Raw genomic sequence first — 18720 nt, 5'->3', positions numbered from 1 at the left:
GTAACTAAAGAGCCTTTAGCAGCACATGGAAAAAATCTCCTAAACCCCAAACTAACATCAGGTTTTTAGGACAACTTAATCTTCACTGGTGTGGCCTCAGGCAGACAGCATGTGTGTGGGATGTGGTGGAAGGATGGATAGATGGATGATCTGAAGTGTGTTTGAGTATCTTTTTGATGAACAATGCTTCTCTCTGTTTGTTTTAAAGAATTAGCTTGTATGAAACACGTTTCACTAAATGAAATATACAGTATATAGAAATATAAAATATATAGTAATTATGTGGCTGGGTGGGTTGTTGACTGAGTGGTTTCTGATGGAGCTGAGTGGCCTTGTGGGATTTTCTTTGAGTAGGAGGTTTCTCAGTGATGGAGGAAGTTCTAGCTGGTTCCCTGCAGATCTCCAGCCAACTTTCAAAACCAAGAATGTACCACCTCCTTCAACTTTGCCGCAGATCCAGAGAGATCACTGCGGGTGTCTCCTTCTCATCTCCTATACCTCATTCCTTCTATCTGTGTTTCAGACTCCTTTGTCTTTCTCAGGCAATGAATGCAGTCCAGCACTGACAGCTCAGTTAAGGAGCAAGTGGCATTTCCAGCCTGACTTTTAGAGGAAATGAGGCTTTTAAACAAAGCAGCTGTCCTGCCACAGAAGACTAGATTTCATTCCTGATTGGAGGAGAGTCGGAGTGTACAGTTATATTGGGCCTGTGGCTGCAGATGCTGTGTTTGTGAGGGCAATAATAACAATACTCTTTTCCCCCGCTGCTGCGGTTCAAGGCTATTCATTAATCTGACACAAGGTGCATGCCTTCTATTCTAAGAGAGCATTTGTATTCAGAGCAGTCGCTCCTGGAGTGTACACACACACACACACACACACACACAAAGGGCAAACACTGTTTAAAGCCTCACAGAGCTAAAACCAGCCTTACAATTTATCAGCCCTCCTTCGAATTGGGAAACCAGAGAGTGAGCGAGTAAGGGTGAGAGAGAGAGAGACTACCCTGTTGAATGAGTTCCACCTGCAGACAGAAGAATGCAGAACAGGGGCAAAGAGAATTCCACACTGATCCCAACTGCCAAAGCAAAGAGGCAATGCAAGGGGCCCAAGCACCCAGGCAACTTTCTGAGAACAAACCCAGCATAGACGCAAACAGGACGAGACTTTGTTAACTTTTCCATGTTAGGCTTGGACACCAGACAGGAATGCTGGCTTTTCACTGTTTAATCAGCATTTCGCTGCTAGCATGCTTCACTAACATATACGCACAAACCCATACATATAATATGTTTACGTATACACGCCGATAGCTGAGACCCGGTGTCACACTTCTTTATAAAATATGTTAAGGAAGCGGGGGTAAACCGCACTTGTAGCAGCAGAGCCAGTAAGAGGATGTTTGAGTGACACAGCAGATTAGGCCAAACTGGGGGGAAAATGAAGAGGAAAAAGGACGCTGAAAAGAGGAAAAACAGTGGGAGAAGTTGGGGCAAGTAAAGCTAAATATAAAGCAGAGGGAGGGAAATTGAGAGAAAGCAGGGGGGAGAGACACTGAGGGAGAGAGAGAGAGAGAGAGAGTAGCCATCTGCGCCGTTTATAGCTCTTAGTAGGGGGAGAGCCATCTCCTCCTGAGGGGCAGTTAAATGGCGGGGTAATTGAGCTAGTGACATGTGTTCAAGCTAACGAAACAAAAGGCAGAAGAGACAAATGAAGCATTTATTTGCACAGTGGAGGAGTGCTGGCCCTTTGGGCCCTCGGCCCCGTGCACCACTGCTGGAGTGTATTAAGGAGTATATAGAGGGCCAGCAGATGCAGAGAGAAGAATGGTTAAGAGACTGATTATGAGTCCATCTGGGGCTGGCATTTAGTTAAGAGGGTGGACCAGGGAGGCACTTGACTTGCTAAAGAGACGACCTCTCCAGCTGCCATTGAGAGAGAGGCAGAGAGAGAGACTCTGTGAAACAGAAAAGACATGAAAGCAACAAGATACTGCGTTGGTGCACAACCAAACCCAAACAAGTCCGCTAGTCCCCCAGCATGCATTTTAAAAAAAAGTGATGCACTGAATTTACTGAATTATTTCCACCTTAATAAAAAATATTTCAGCATCACAGGGAATAACCGTAATGTTTTTCATTCAATTGAATTTATATTCTGATACATTATTTTAACAATTTTCATATAACTTATTTATATTACACAAAAAAAATGTATAATATAATAATAATAATATAATAATTAAAAAACATACTGTACTTATAATTGCTTTTAATGAAAGTTAACTTAAATGCAGTTCATAACATTTCTATTGTTCATTTCGCCATGAAACATTTACACAATGCAAATCTCTCCCCAAACACTCTAAAATCACTCTGTTTCACAGTAACTCATTAACTCACTGTACACAAACAAGTTAGATCACCAAACAGTGGGAGTGAGCCTCACTTCCATCTACACACTCGCTCTTACACATTATCCAAGTCAACCCACAGAACCTGTGTTTGTCTCTCTTCAGCCAACACAAGCAATATATCACTGCTGTCAAAACAAAAACATTTATCTCTACCTTTGCAGTTTTTTTGTTTGTTTGTTTGTCTGTCTGTTTGTTTGTTTGTCTGTTTGTTTGTCTGTCTGTTTGTTTGTTTGTCTGTTTGTTTTTGTTTGTTTGTCTGGTTTGTTTGTTTGTTTGTTTGTTTGTTTGCTTACACAATGTGAAAACACTACCTCCTCTACACATCATGATTAACAAACCTATACAAATGGTCCAAAATAATTTGGTCAAAATCTTTGGCTTAATAAACTCTCATTGAAATTTAGAACCATTTTGGCCACTTGTTTAAAGTGACACAATTATTGTTTGGTTTTTTTTCTAATGTTTCTGACCCATTTTATATATAACTTGTTATCCAATGTATTTAATTCAGCAAGTTAACCAGTATTTTTGTTATGAATTAAGAATATTTTATTTTCACTTTTAAAGCTCGTCTTAAAATGTAAATTGATTGCAGTTTTATATAGCATATGCCTTCTGGAAATGTCGAATTAAAAATTAAAAACACATTGTTCACCTATTTGTTTGAATCAAAACTATATTTCTAAACACCTAAACAAACCACGTGTTATTCCTCCCACAAAGCCTTTATTCCCAGAAGCACATTACCTGTCATTCATTTTCTGTCAAAACATTGTCTTAACACTCACTTCCAGCAGAGAAGGCGTTTGCTCAGGCAGTGACCCAGAGCTCCCCTCTGACCCAGGACCAGCTCACCGGCTCTGGTTTACAGAGCTAAGACTCTACACTGTCCAGAGTGTTTCCATTTATGGGCTTTAGCAGACACTTTCATCCAGAGCAAATTAAAATGACAATCGTGTTTCAGATGAAAGGGTCACTCAGATTTAGCAGTCGTCTCCTATGACTTAGTCGTATACCGAGATATATCCTGCGCAAGCTAAAGATCAAACTGTCGTCTGCAATGTGGAGGAGAGTGATTTCGTCCACTATGCCCAATTCCAGAACTTTAATATGGCTTCCAACTGTGCGGTTTCAAATAATATGTTTTGACAATCTTATGCCTGGTTTGGCTAACCCACTCACGCATGGTACAGGATGATTAGCTGCTGATATCTGTGTGTTGGCTGAGGGCAAAGGAAAAGTCACGAACCAAAAGTTGGTCTTTAAACCAGTGCCCAATATACGGACTACTTAGGAATCATTGCTGCTTACTTTACTGTTCATTATGCATATATTTTAATTTGTAAAATTAGAATAAAAAGTGGCTTTTTCACGTGTGTCTTTCCAACTTTAATACATGCAACAGTCCAAGTCATTCTAGACCGCTTCTATTGGCCGATTAGTCATGAAATTGTCACAAGGTAAAACTCACCACTATTTTTATTTGATGTTAAAAAAATTACAATCAGCTACAAATAAAGCTTCAAAGACCCAAGTGTAGAGCCAAGTCAAATCAGTGCAGTTCAGACCGTTTTAAGGAATGAAGTAACTCTAATATGAACCACTGATGCTTAGTAGAATTCTGTTCAGATGTCAGTGTAAATTATTGTAGCCATAATCAAATATGAATATTTATAAAACTAGTAATAAAAAATGTATTCCTAAAAGTTGACAAACAGCACGTATTTATCTGTTTCAAACTGACTGCACTGTAAGACACAGCTCATGTTCTGTAAAGTAGTTTTTTTTTAACTAAATTAAATAAATAAACAATTCAAACTACATTAAGTATTGGCTCGTACAAAAGTTGGAATGAATTAAAAACCAAGTCTTTAACCACTGCAAGTTCTTTGGACAAAAATCCAAAACCATGTATTAATTTACACAGCCAATCAGAAAGGCATATTGAGTCTGGTTGGAAATAATGAAAACTCTTGCCTAGTTTTTGCAGTTTGACCCAAAGCCCACTTTTTTTTTTGTTCAACTACTTCTGCCAACACTGTTTCAAAACAGCAGAGTTGGTTGTTTATTTCAATTTTCCCTTCATTTCCCGAAGTGCCCCCACCCTATCTCTGTCTGTCTGTCTGTCTGTCTCTCTCTCTCTCTCTCTCTCTCTCTCTCTCTCTCTCTCTGTCGCTTGCCCACTCTTTCTAAGCTCAAGTTCCAGAATCATTTGAAGGAGTGAGAAGTGAAGTTCCCTGAGTTAAGTGATTGACAACGTTGTCTAGCTTTTCTCAATTAACCATCGTATTGTGTGTGTTTATAGTCTGGCCCCCGCCCCTTCGACCTCGCCTCTATCCTCCTTTTCATCCATGGCTCACACTAATACTTCCAGAGAGAGAGGGAGAGTGAGAGAAAGAGAGGGAGAGAGTGAGAGAGAGGGAGAGAGTTCTATTGGAAGAGGAGCGCCTATTCTCCTTGACCTTCCATTGCTCACTTTCTCTTTCAGCCACTTCAAACTGTCTTTGAGCAGAGTTGGAGTGAAAGAGTGGAGTCCATCAGCTCTCGGGGGCTGGACCCGGGCACAACCCCAAACCCCCACTTCAAAGATGCCCTGCATTCATTAATTGTCCTTTGAATTAATATCGGAGGATCACAATGCTGGTGCCACAAGAGAAAGAAGAAGCAATGAAGCATAGAGGCCAGCATTCATTTGCAGATAAGCCAGTGAGCTTGCAGTGTGTGTGTGTGTGTGTGTGAGAGAGAGAGAGAGAGAGAGAGAGAGAGAGAGAGTTTTGCTCAAAGCCTTCAAACTTGTAGCTAAAAAGTAGCATTTTTCTTAGAGAAAGTTTAAAGAATCAGTAGCACTTTTGAGAGGTAAAGTACATTATAATGGAAACAGTTATGTGGTAAACTAAATACATTTTTAATGATGTGAAAAGCTAAATTCTTGTAATAATGAATGTGAATCTGTTAAACTAAGCGTTTTACACTGTCAACAAAATTAAACCCAAGAAATCTATTTTAACATTTGTTTTATTCATTGATTTCATTTCTGTGACGAAAGTTGACCACGTCCTGTTTTCACAACGATATGATCAGCGGACATGCTCCAAAATACTCGTTCCCTTAACTCATTTTCAAAGTAAGAAGGTTCATTGCTTTTGTTGTAAAATGAACTTTTTGGAGAGAAAAAGGCTTGTTCCAACAAGATTTTGAACTGATTTTATTCAACAAGTTAATTCAGTTAATTCATTACAATTTATTTGGTTTTTTTAAAAAACCTGTTTAACTGACTTGTGACTGTACGATTGCAAAAGGTTCATTAACTACAAATGTATGTACAAACCCGATTTCCAAAAATGTTTTTTTTTTTGTTTTACTAAAAATGCAATAAAAAATTTAATCTTTAAATTAAACATTTATTTAAAGACAAAAGGACAAAAAAGTTTTTCACTGTTTTTTATGACAATCTTAATTCTATTGGTTAAATATAAAAACATTTTAAAATTGATGCCTGCAACAGACTCAAACTAAGACAGTGGCATATTTACATTTAGATGACATCACTTTTGCATTTAACTGTACTTTTTAATCGTTTGGAAAAAGAATATACTAATCGTTGCAGTTTTGCCAGTCGTGTTTTTGCTCATTTTTACTGTATACAAGACCTGAGCTGCTCAACAGTCTGTGGTTACCTTTATCAGACTCTTCTTTTCATGATGTGTGATACAATAGGAGACGGATCTGGACTACGCAGACCAGTCAAGTACATGCACTTTATATCTACAAAGTTAGGTCGCTTTAACTCGTACAGAATGAGACCTGGGGTTGTCCTGCTGAAATAAACAAGTTCAAAAAGATGTCATCTTGATGGCAGCATACGTCTCTACAAAATATAAGTATACGCCTCAGCATCACTAGTATCTACTCATGTGCAGATCCCCCATACCGTGGGCACTGATTCACCTCAATACCATTACAAACGCTGGTATAAACTTTTCGTAGGTTATACTCTGGATTATCTTTCTCATCTTAGGCATGTAGAATCCAAATCGGCAGGTATAATTAGTTTTGCTCAGAAACCACCTGAAACTCGACTGACCACACCACTTTTTCCACTGCTTTTCCCACTGTCGTTTGCTTGTATTTATATGACACCGTCAAGTTGTTTGTGAAAACACTGGAAATCTACATTTTTGTACATCTTTCCATTAAATATAGCTTCAAGATTAATTAATAAATCACAAATTCTTTACATGTACAATATGTCGCAACTTTTCTTGAAATGGGGTTTTAGTTACGCTGTACACCGCCAGAAAACCTGTCACCATGGCGATACCCTCAAGGGTCAATTTCATTTCCAGGATTTATATTATATTCTTTAATAGTTCTTCTATTTTACACAGTTTTATAAGACAATCTTTAAAATGTTCACCTCTCCTTCTGGAGAAAGAATACTATGTAACTTCAGGGAACACCACTTCTGTGCCTTAAAGTTATATTAACACTTTTTGTACCTTTAGGAACAATAATGTACTTGTACCATACCTTTATTTCTGAGTGTAGTTATTATAATAAAGGAATGGTAAACCCAGGCCCTCGCCAAATGTGAGGACAGTTGAATAAGAGAGAAAAACCCCCAAAGCTCCTTCTATACGGCTGTAATGACAGAGAGTTATGCAAAAAGGCCTGGGCAATCATGTCATGTTCAATTTAGTTCAATTATGGCACAACTGTTCAACCATCCTTGGGATACATGGAAAAGACTCTACATGTCAACTTCGCTCTTTTTTGACGTCTAGAAGATTCCACATGCAGAGAGGAGAAAAAAGAGAGAGAAAGATGGGAGAGAGACTGAGAGAAGAGAGAGGACAGTGGGGTGAAGAGAGGCCAACTTGCTGCTGCATCCCCCTGCCTTCAGGGCTTCAGAGTCATGACTGGGAAAAGCATTCCAGAAGGAAGAGTAGGCCCCTTGTTTATTGATAACGGAGACAGTCTCTCTCTCTCTCTCTCTCACTCTCTCTCTCTCTCTAGAATAGATCATGGACAACATATTGAGGAATATACTACAGAACACAGAACATTGTTTTTTAGCTTTTCTTAAAACTGGCAACTTTACAGGAGAAGACCAAATCTGTCGTGTTTTAATGCAGGTTTATGGAAAGTGGTTAAAAGTATCATTTTGGAGCATTTCTGTAGGTCCTTCTTTTGTAAAAGGTTCACACAAATTAAAGATCAACACACGTTCAGAAGGAGATACTTGGCTTTTCATTCTATTTGTCACTGCACTGTGATACTCTTTCCAGCTCCAGCAACAATATCTCTCTGTATCACTTTGTCATTATGTTGTCTGTTTTTATTCCTTTCTATCTCTCTCTCTCTTCTCTCTCTCTCTATTGAGCAAGCCCCTTGCCAAAATAGTGGTGAGCCAGCAACACCCCCCCCCCCTCACTTTATTTACACAAACAAAGTCCTCCTCGCTTTCCTGAACAATGGCAGCTAAATCTTTCATGTTTTGTTAGCCGTTGATTCTCTCTGTCTTCCTGGCCATTGGCCTGCTCCGGGGGACAATGGCCCCGGGAGAATGGCAGCAGATTGTTGGAATGCTCCTCAATGAAACTAATTATTACATGTTGACTGCGTTCACCATGGCACGTCTGAAGGCACTAAGCTCATTCAATTGGCCTCCGCGGGACTCCCTTTCAAGGGAAGGGGGGGAAAAAAAGACAGAGGGGGAAAAAAAGAGGAGAAAAAACTTGATCCCTTTGACTGTTTGTATTTCTGAGTTTTCTTTTCTTGCCCCGCCATAAATGAAAGTCTGAGAGAGCAGGAGAGGAGGGAGGGGGGGACCAATGCTCTTTGATGACTTTAGTTACTTTTAATTAGCTAAATGAGGCTCGAGGATTGTCCCTTTTCCCGAAAGTTAATAGTATAAGAGGAGAGAGAGCGGATGCACTCATGCGAGCCTCCCTTTTGTGCAAAAAAAAAAAGATTTTTATTGATTTACACATCACAATTCCCGGCTGGTCAGGGAAGCACCGAGCCCCTGCTAAATTCCCTCTCTATCGTTTTTTAACTTGCCCTGCGCATGAGCTGCTGCTCAAATCAGCGTAAATAGCAAAGAATAGGGTGAGATTTTTATCGGATTTTAAAAGCTATGCAGATAATGTCTAAAAGTATGTAATTAAGCAGCAAATTCAGATCGGGTTTAACCCCTGACTAAGACGTATCATTCTGTCATTCATATTTTAATGTAATGTAGGGAAAATGTTAATAATAAAACTAGCTAATAACTAATCATGTCGCTATTAACTTGCACTTATGTAATTACAATGTTATTACTATATTAACACTTGCAATTTGAAACTGCAGAGGTATTATTTTGTGATTAGTCTTAACACTATTATAGTAGTGTGCTAAATTGTAACGAAATAATATTCGTAGTAATATATTTTCAATTAAACAGTAACTACTACTTAATTAACTTGTTACATATTAACATAGTAAAAGTATATATAAATATAATGATATATGTTTATATATAAAAGTAGTTATAAGACTCAACACAAATTACAAAATGCGACACTAAAATTTTCCTAATTTTCCTCTTAAAATTTTGCTAACATTTAAACAAACAGTACTCGCTGCCACAGTAGCACCTTCCAGAAGATACTTTAACTGTTCCACAACTGACCACCAATGCCATGCTAACTCCAGCTAGCCCACTGCTCCAGCTTTTCCCAGACAAATAAATCTGTGGGCGCTTGCTTTGATCTCAGCACTTAAAGAGGCCCAACAATAGGTTTCAAGGAGTGGGGGCCCCGGGGCCAACAGGGCCTTCTTACCGACAACTATAGACTCAGCAAACACCTACTTAATCAATATTTGGTCAGAAACACTCCCTCTTGATACGGAAAACACCCTTTTCAGATTTTAATTGAGCGTCGTAAAAGGGGAAGGAGAAGAAGAAGCAAGCAGAAGGCTGACGGAAAGAGACAGAGGAGTGAAGTACTGCCACAGTCAAGATGCAGTAAATAAACCCGAACGACAAAAGAGAGGAGGGAAACTTTACAGTGTGTCAATGGAGCTCAGGACCCAGTGGAGGAGCTCGCCAGTTTTTTATGATGTGCTCACATTAGCATGAAGACAAAAGCCTGAGTCAATTGTTTGTTTGTCAGTCAGTCAGATAAATACATACAATGAACCTTTTAATGTTGTATTCGTATTCGTATTCGTACAAATCTTGCCATCTTTAAGTAAGAGACTTGTTCATTCATGGGAACTGTGACTCAAGGAGGATCCAAAGTATCCTCCAAACAAGAAACTCTACCAAGGTTTTACACGCAGCCTTCTTTAACGTAGCATCACACGTTCCTTAAGCGTTCTTCTAGTCTTTTTAGGACTACGATGAAGTTAAAAGCAAAGCAGGGCTTTATATTTAAACTCATTAATTAATCAGGAACCTACATGCAACTGTGTGTAACACAGTTTTATAAGTATAGTTATTACTATTATTAACTAGATACGTGACACTATAACTACTTATTCTGTTAGAAACTATATTATTACATTACTGCACAGGGTCCGTTTGTGATATTTAAATATATTTAGCATATTCTTTGACTATATATATATATATTCTATATTCTAGACTTAATGCCTGACCCCTATAAGACGCCTTCTCCACTGAGACAACTGAGGCACTGCAGGAGTTGTCATTTATCACTTACTAAATGATTAGTATCACAATAAGCATCAATAAACATCAATCAATAAACAAAGCTATCCCTTTAAGAGCAAACAGTTTTGGTCCTGACTCTATTTCTCTAATCTCTGGAGGATCAGGACTGCAAGAGTGTGTGTTCTTGGTTTGGGTGCGTGCACACACACATACACACACACCACGGCCCTGGGCTCTCACACAAACTCCTATCAGCTCTGTATCCGAGAAAAAAAAGGAGAACATATCGAAGGTGGGTTGTTAAACTAATTGTGAAAAGAGAGAGGAGAGAGAGAGAGAGAGGAGAGAGAGAGAGAGAGAGAGCCCCGGGGAAGGGGAAGAAGGGGGCGGATTTGGGGTGGGTTTGGGGGGCTAGGGGTTGGGAGAGTTGGTTGAGATGAAAGTGGAGTTGAATAAAGGGCTGGGTTTAATCTACTACAGGGGTTTTTCAGCGTCACGGCTCAGGGAAACGTGGGCTCTCCGGCCCTGACGACCACAGCAAACTTCCAGAAGTCTGAGGTTACAACAACTTAGGACCCCGATCGGTTTCACTGTTTAAACACAAGCAGGTCTCAAGTGACAAGGAATACTCTCCGAAACTCTCATTTATTCCAGTTTCAATTAATATTCACCAGTGTGTGAAAAAAAAGACTTCTTGGCCTGCTGCCACAGAAGAACCACTTTTGGTTTCTGTAAAAACAAGCTTCTATTGTAAGTGTGTTTAGAGAAATGGCCATGAACTGTTGCTCTTATAAAGTGACTGTGTTCAACAGGTTGATAAGTGAAAAAAAATAATAATAATATTCAGCTAACAAAGAGTGCCTTTGATACAAGGAAAGCAAATGCATCCCCTCGTGTGTGTGAGTCAGTAAAGGGGTCAGTGAGGGAATGGGTTACAGGTGAGTTCCTTGAGGTGCATGGCATCTACAAAGATTTCAGTTTAGTATCATTTTAATCGGATATTTTGGATATAACCAATATTTTAGATTATTTACATAAACGCTACCACCCCAGTCTCCCCTGACAAAGGATTTCAATAATTATGGGATGGTGTGGGGTACTGTATTGAGTCACTCACACTGTGTATGAAAAATAAAATAGACTTAAACACTGAGACACTATTCTGTTGGAAAATACCAAGTTCCCTTTGTTTCTAAGTGTATTAAATCCTCTCGTTTTGATTTTAAAAATGGTGTCTGTAAACTAATCTCCAACAGGTCTGTTCATCAACAAGTGCTCGTCGGCTCTCTGACTTATTGTCCCTCTGGGTCGTGAATGGCATTTTTAGCTTTTAGTAAAGTCTCCAAGGAGATTTTTTGCAGATGAAAATGCCCTAAAGCTTCTCTTTTTTTCTTGAATAATTCATCTCTCATTGTCCGTTCATAATGTTGGTTTTTTTTTTTTTTTTTTGCGCCTTTTGTCGCCTCCTTTTCTCTCTCGCGAGCGAAGCCCCGGCAGCGCGAGGCTCTTTTGTGCGTCATGGACTCGCGCGCTTTTGTCTCCCAAGTTCATCCGCGAGTCGCGCGATTGTGCACCGCTTTTAGCGCGAACACATTGCTGGACAAATGTTTGGTTAGTGTTTGGTTGAGCTCATTCACGCGCGCGCGCACACATTCACACAGTTACACTAGCGCGCGCGCACACACGCACACATTCTGGTCTCAGCACATCCTTGAGGACAAGAATATATATATATTTTTTAGTAAAAATCGTATCCAATGTGAATCGGCCAACGTGTCCCCACTTGAATAAAAACGTATTTTATCTGATGTTTGAGACTACTGGTCCTCACGTGGTTACCAGAGGAGTACACACGTAACTACAAACTTTTACCCAGTGAGGGTTTATTTAGTTCACTCACACAGCACGGAAATATCATCGCTGTCCAAAATATGTTTTATCGATGTTTATTTTCTGAATCATATGAATATCAGTGGACTATCAACATGTGTTTTTTGGACTGCGGGGACCTCGGAGGAAACGACATGCAACGGAGAACACAGCAAACTCCTCACAGACAGCGACCCGAGGATTGAACCCAGGACCCCGAGACTCTGGAGCTGTGTTTCCACGATCCTACCTGTTGCGTCACTGTGACAGGTGAACTGAAGTCTAACAGACACTCGAAATAAACCCTCTTCCCAATAACCTGCCTTAGACGCATTAGAAAAAGGTTTTCTCTCCTTCTTCTAAAGTCAGGGCTTCAGTGGAACAGCACCTGCATCTGTTTAACACGTTAACAGGAAAAACTGAGGCAATAACACAATAACAATAATAAAAACAGCGCCACAAATGTTTTTAAACGACAGGGGATGCCCTTTTGCGTCCATAAATGTGATTTTTCAATTTTTAAAGTGGTTCTCTAAAGAACCGAGGTTCTTCTACGTGGTTCCTGAAACAAAACCTAGAATCTGTTTTTTTAATTAAAAAAAATACGGGAAATAAATGATTGCAATTAAGTCATATATATTTAAAACATATGTTGGAATTTATTATCAGTTATTATTAGTAATAATAGTAATAGTAATGTATGGTGGAGATATCATTGTTGTTTATCACCACCCACTTGCTGCACAAGTCTTTATAAAACTCACCCCGTTGACTTTTTTCTTATTTAAAACCGCAATAAATGAATGAATTAAACTGATCATAACTCACATCTGTCTCCCAGAATGCCATCGATGCTGTGTTTGGCTCTTCTCTCATTTTCCTCCATCTCTCTCTTCTCGATCTCATCATCGTCCTCTTCGTCTTCTCCGCTCGCGCCGAACTTGCAGCGCATGATGCGGCTGATGGAGCTGACTGTGCAAAATAACCATAAAGTCGTTCAAAATTAGTACTGCGGCATTTTTTAATAAAATAACATCGTTGCGACGTTGTTTTTGTATGAAACCCACTGCAAATATATTTATTTTAAGTTTTCTGTCATTCCATTGTTTACCCATTGTTTGAGTCACTGATTTACATTAACGCGTTTTGTTTGTTTGTTTATTTTTGTTAATGTTCTTTTGAGATTTTTAATTTGGTTTGATTTTTTTCATTCAAACACATTCTGTAGGCGGAATACTAAACTTACTAAAAAATAACAGCATTTCCAAAAAAGACGTATCATTATGTATGCATTTGTTTGTTTTTTGTTTGTTTTCTTGTTGGTTTGTTTATTTATTCTACTTTACTGTTGTTATTTTCACAGTGATCAGTTTTCAGTGTAGTGCTAGAAATAGTTTTCTTTCCACTGCATCTGCAAATAGCTTCTTCAATTCTACCCTAAATACGGTTATTTTTAAAACAACCCAATTTCTTTTTCTTTAAATGAAGATGTTATTTTATTGTGGAAGCCCACATAGATTCTTATTTTCAAAGTAAACCTTTGTAAAAACTATCCCAGAATTCCCTGCAATTCTACACAAGAAAACATGACAAGACTGTTATTTCATATTCCACAACATTAACACACATGCAATTTATAATAGGTCCTTTATCTGTTAGTAATAATGTTTAGAAAAGAGGCAGATTCAGATTGTATTGTTGTGGCTTTATCAGTAGTTACAGTAAATCAGTAGGTTATTGTGTTTTAAATGGAGCCATAACTTTAAAGTGAAGTAGATGCATGTCTGTGATATGAGTGTGAAAGGGATGTACAGAGTCAGTGAATCCGTTTGTTGTTGTAGGTGAATTGTCATCAATCCTGGTCCTAGCACATTGTAGACATCCTTCTGCTCCAGACTCACCTGATGCAGCTAACAAGCTAAATCTACACTTTCCAAAGTTGAAGTGGTGTGGTGAAGTGTGGAGAAAACTACAACATGCAGTGAGCAGTGGATGGCCAGGACCAGGGTTTAGAACCATTGTTGTAGGCGGAGCTACAGAAGACACTGAACTGAATGGGTTTTATTATAAATGTGATTACACTTTCTGGAAAAAAATGGTACAACAGTGGTTTTAAAGACCTGTTATGTTCTTTAAAGCTACATCACATTCTCTTCTTCTGAAGCAGAGGTGAATATTTGTAACTTTATTGTATGAAACTGTGTAAAATGAATGAACAAAACATTCGTTCAGGAGAGGAAATAAACACAATTTTAAAATCCACGATTAATGTAAAATATAAGACAAATATGTTCCCTAACTAAAGAGTATTCAACATGTGTCCTTGAAGGTACCAGAGTGGGGTGGGGTCCCTGTTGTGGGTGGAGCTATAGCAAAAGTATCTATACTTTGAAGGAAGTTAGCATATAATTATATGATAAAAATGTAATGTGTAAATGCTTTACAAACAACAGAATAGTGAGACTGTAACCATGAGGTACATGAGTGTGTCTCTGACGGTGTAGAGGTGGTGTCAGGGTCTGGTGTTGTTTGTCTGGGTTTAACTGTTGTCAGTGTGAAAAATAATAGAGTAAATTCCTATAAAATGCTGTTGACTTAAGGTATTTGCTGCTAACTGAACTGTCAGAAATGTATTGTAAATTAGATGTAATGTCTAAGAACCATTACAAAACTGTTACATATTAATGGAGCATGCACAGTTAAAAAATTATCGTTGTTTACAGCCCCTGTCCATTACTTTTCATAATGATCTTCTAACAAAGATTTATAGATTTTGACACAAATGTGCCCTGAGGGGGAACAGAAAGAATACTGTGGGATTCTGGTGAGAGATTTTTAAAAATATTTTCTATAGTTCTTTTTGGTGAATTGGGAAGTGTGTGTTTGTGGGGGGGTGGGGGGGGGGTTACTGGCAAAAAGAAATAAAAGTCAGACTTAGCAATATGTTTATGTTGGCACTACAGTTCAACCCTGCTCTCAACTAGGGGCTGTTCATGCCTTGGTGGTGCCCATTATAGGAGTACAGCTTTGTATAGTTCTATACTTCTATACACTGGTGAGGTCAAATGCACAGTAGACATTAACTACAGAGTGTGTATGAACAATATCTATAGGATAAAAAAGGTATTATGAGACACATTAGTTAAGTGTGTGTGTGTGTGTGTGTGTGTGACAGAGAGAGAGAGAGAGAGAGAGAGAGAGAGCTAGCTCTACCTGAGGGCACGGTGTTTCTGTCACACACTCCGTCCTTCAGTAGTTTATCTCGAATCTCCCAGCTGAACATCCCCGGGTTCTCGCGCTTGTACTCCTCGATTTTCTTGTCCACATCGGGATTAGAGTTCTGCTGTAAAATCAAAACCACCACAAAATAAATCTCACTTTAAATATATATATATAAATAAATGACTGAATAAATAAAAAGGCTATATTTGAAAAACGTCGATTTCCAGTCTGTCCTCAAAAAGTTAAAAGTATTTTTTTCCTTTAGAATTAAATATATTTTTTATAGTATATATTTTTTAATAAAATGTTTCATATTTATTTTGTTTTAAATATATACGTAAATATATACGTAAAGATGAAAATATATTTAATAAAATATTGTTTAAGAAATGTAGATTTAAAGAAATATGCTAATTTGTGTAAACACAAGACATAGTTTAAAAAATAAGTAACACTTTCGCTCTGAAAGAACTCGTACAGGATTTGTTTGTTCTGGACATAATCGAGCTCTGCAGGTGCTCATTCATTTCAGTGGACCTTAGTTCAGCAACGGACACTGCACGTGCACTAAACACTGCCTCGTTTAACTCACGTTATTTCACATGGAGCCGATAAAGCCCAGACCTCCAGTTCTCAGTCCAGTCTAGTGCTCTTGAACAACAGCAATAAAATAATCAACATAATAATAATAATAATAGAGTTTTTTTGAGTTATTTTAAATTGCTATAGGACTATTTACTCGAATAATAATTGATATAAATATCAGACTGTAACCTGTTGCTGTTAACGGCTTTAGTTAATTAATTTATTTAATTAATTATTACAGACTTCAGTGTCTCATATGTTGTATTATTATTCCCTTTAACCTTCCTACAACCATTGGTTTCCTGCATCAAACTTAAAAAATACGTTTTAGCTGTACATCGATATTCTAATCGGACAAACGTTAAAAAGCAGAAATGTGTTATTTTCCCATTCAACAAAATATTGTAAGCAGTCAAACGTAATAAAGTAAAAGAGAAAAAAACTCCAAAAAGGTCCAAATTCATTGAAATGGCCAAAGGACGTTGTTTTAGATTCCTCGTCTGAGCTCTTGTCTATTACAGTAACAGTTTTCATTGTGTCGTCACTGTATTTTTACTGCGTTATTACAGCAAAAGCGTCTGCGTCGGTGTTTGGCGCTACCTTGGGCTTGCTTCCCCCGATGGCCCCGGGTCTAATGGACCCGGTCTCCTGGTACCTGCAGAGGATCTTGGACACGCAGCCATGAGACACGCGCAGCTGGCGCGAGATGACGCAGGGCCGCACTCCGTGGTGCGCCATCTCCACGATCTTGTGGCGGATGTGGTTGGGCAGCGGCCGGCCGTTAATAAACACACCGCCGAGCTGATTCACCCGGCCCTGACCCAGAGGAGTGGACACTGCAGGAGAGAAAACCGGGCACATGATGCTCTACAGTGTAGCTGAAACATAACGCTGTAAAGTACATTACATTAAACTGATTAAGTCAGGCAAAATACGTTACAGTAATATTAGCGGTTAATAGTATAAATATTCAGTCAAAAATTTTACTTATAAAATGATGCTTCCTTTAAATGTGAAGTGTACTGAAATGCAGATAACGAGTAAAGATAACATAGCTTCTGGTTACGTTACTATTTGGTGTTCAGTTAAAGTTTAAGAAAGTCTGATAAGTTAAATTATATATAAATCAAATTCATATTTTTAAAGCCTATTAATACCCAGCTAAGCAGAGCAGGCAAACTCAACAAAGAGCAATCGTATCCAATAATAATAATAATAATAATAATAATAATAATAATAATAATAATACGGGAGGACTATTGGTTGTTACTAAACAAGTAACTCATTAATATTAACATAGTCTTTTATTTGATCTATTTTTAATATATGGCAGTTATTTTTTTATTAATTTCTAATTAAAATGTCCTTACCCAAGAGCGCTGTATTTCAGCGATAACATTTTGAGGACGTCACTCCTTGTGGGGAGTTCACTTTTACAGTCTTAAATGGTAAAAATCCAAATCGTGCTGCCTTACGCGCTGGTGAAATGTTTACGGTGGTGCGCAGTGTAGTGAAAGCGGCCAAACAAAAACACTGTAAAAAGTTCATGGGGCACTGTAACACGTTTCTACTACAGTATATTCACAGCAGTGGAAATGGCTTGCACTGGGCTTGATTCAGCTGTACATTGTTTCCTTATGAACCAAACACATCCACACTATCTGTACATACTCTATTTGTTTATATTTGTCGCACCATATCGCAGCAGACTTCATTGCTACTGAGTGAAATTGAAGAGTTCTGATCTGTGTCAGCTTGAAGAAAGCGTGTTTTATACTTAGAATTAATGGACTACATTAACATTCTTAGCTAAATTAATTTTCAATGAGAATTTGACGGAGCAAAAGTACAGATTATTGTTTTGTCACTTAACAAAAACGAAGGTACGTTAAACTTTAATCTCTAAAGTGTACAGCGACTCAACTTACACTGTAGAGTTTAAAAAAAGTTTTAACTAAATATTTTCCCTAATGCTTAGAAGTAGAGTAAAATTACAAAGTCACGCTAAGTGCGGAAAACACGCTGTTGTTTTGACAGATTCCGAGCGTTCTGTGTTCAGTTTTCAGACAGCTGAGTTTCTATCATGAGTTGACAGAACAACATGTGTCTTAACTCTAAAGGCCTGCTCACTATTTTTAGGAGGAAACACCACGGGGTAAAAATTTAAAATTTTGATTCGAGTTAAATTAACCTTTAAGAGAAGGAAAAGTTGTTCGGAGGAACTTTACCTTCTCTTATTTTTCTAAAACCGACAATGAAGTAACGGGTACTGAACTTTTCAAACGGTTCTGTAGACACGTCATGTGCTTAATTTCTCTTTGTTTTACAATAATTGTTTGACTTATTTTTGTTTATTTTGTTCATATTATTTACACTTTACCATTTCACTGTGTGATTTTTCCCTCGGGTTTTAAAATAACCTATGATTAAAAGTTCAGCTCCAGTTTTTATTAAACTATTTTAATTTAAAACTACTGATGCACAGTACAAACACGGCGCTGTGGGTTTTACACTGGAAAACCTGTTGAGTTAAAGACGGACAGTTTGAAGTTAGATATCAAATGCAGCAAATCTTCTTCCTCCTACCTTCCAGAGAGTATCCTCCTCTCGGATAGTTCTGAGGCGGAGTGGGGCGCATCATTCTGGGAATGCCCCCTGCTAACGCGGCCATAACTCCTGTTTCTATGTCGCTCTCTTTTCGCTCGGTCTTTCCTCGCTTAGAAAACAGAAGGAAAGGTGGGAGACGTTTCTTGAAAACTTTGAGGGTGAGAGGGGGGAAAGAGCTCCGCTGACGACCTTGTGTGCTTTCTCCAACTCGCGAGAAGACGCTTCAGAAAGAGTGTCACGTCCCCGGAAAGTCAACGTTCGACACCGAAGCGAACACAAACTTGAAGATGCGAATCCTCTGTAGTGAATATAGCGGGGGTATTATCCAGTGCTTCCGCTGAAAAGAAGCTCGCGCTCG

At 38.5% G+C, this 18720-nt stretch overlaps 1 protein-coding gene and 1 long non-coding RNA gene across 9 annotated transcripts in view; one reads left to right on the top strand and one right to left on the bottom strand.

Annotated features, from left to right (window-relative positions):
• The window catches only part of LOC136677808 (uncharacterized), a 38136-nt gene extending 24008 nt beyond the window's left edge, over positions 1-14128 (top strand). The window contains exon 4 of one of the 2 annotated variants that reach the window (XR_010796436.1): positions 13790-14128. This is a non-coding gene — a long non-coding RNA (uncharacterized lncRNA). Of the gene's footprint in view, positions 1-4904; positions 5123-13789 lie in introns of those variants that run through there. The other variant, XR_010796435.1, reaches the window with a different exon arrangement.
• The window catches only part of LOC136677807 (paired box protein Pax-3-like), a 34089-nt gene extending 15663 nt beyond the window's left edge, over positions 1-18426 (bottom strand). For 4 of the 7 annotated variants that reach the window (XM_066655458.1, XM_066655456.1, XM_066655459.1 and 1 more), the window contains exons 1-4: positions 18342-18426; positions 16356-16591; positions 15162-15291; positions 12777-12920 (exon numbers count right to left, since the gene is read on the bottom strand). In XM_066655458.1, coding sequence (XP_066511555.1) covers positions 12777-12920; positions 15162-15291; positions 16356-16591; positions 18342-18426 — 595 coding nt within the window. Of the gene's footprint in view, positions 1-3699; positions 3706-12772; positions 12921-15161; positions 15292-16355; positions 16592-18341 lie in introns of all 7 variants that reach the window. The other 3 variants (XM_066655461.1, XM_066655462.1, XM_066655460.1) reach the window with 3 other exon arrangements.
• Between the last annotated feature and the right edge of the window lie 294 nt (positions 18427-18720).

The sequence above is a fragment of the Hoplias malabaricus genome, chromosome Y, assembly GCF_029633855.1.
Source record: "Hoplias malabaricus isolate fHopMal1 chromosome Y, fHopMal1.hap1, whole genome shotgun sequence".
NCBI lineage: Eukaryota > Metazoa > Chordata > Actinopteri > Characiformes > Erythrinidae > Hoplias > Hoplias malabaricus.
Note: the sequence above shows the minus strand (reverse complement) of the source record. Positions and strands in the feature narration are given on the sequence as shown.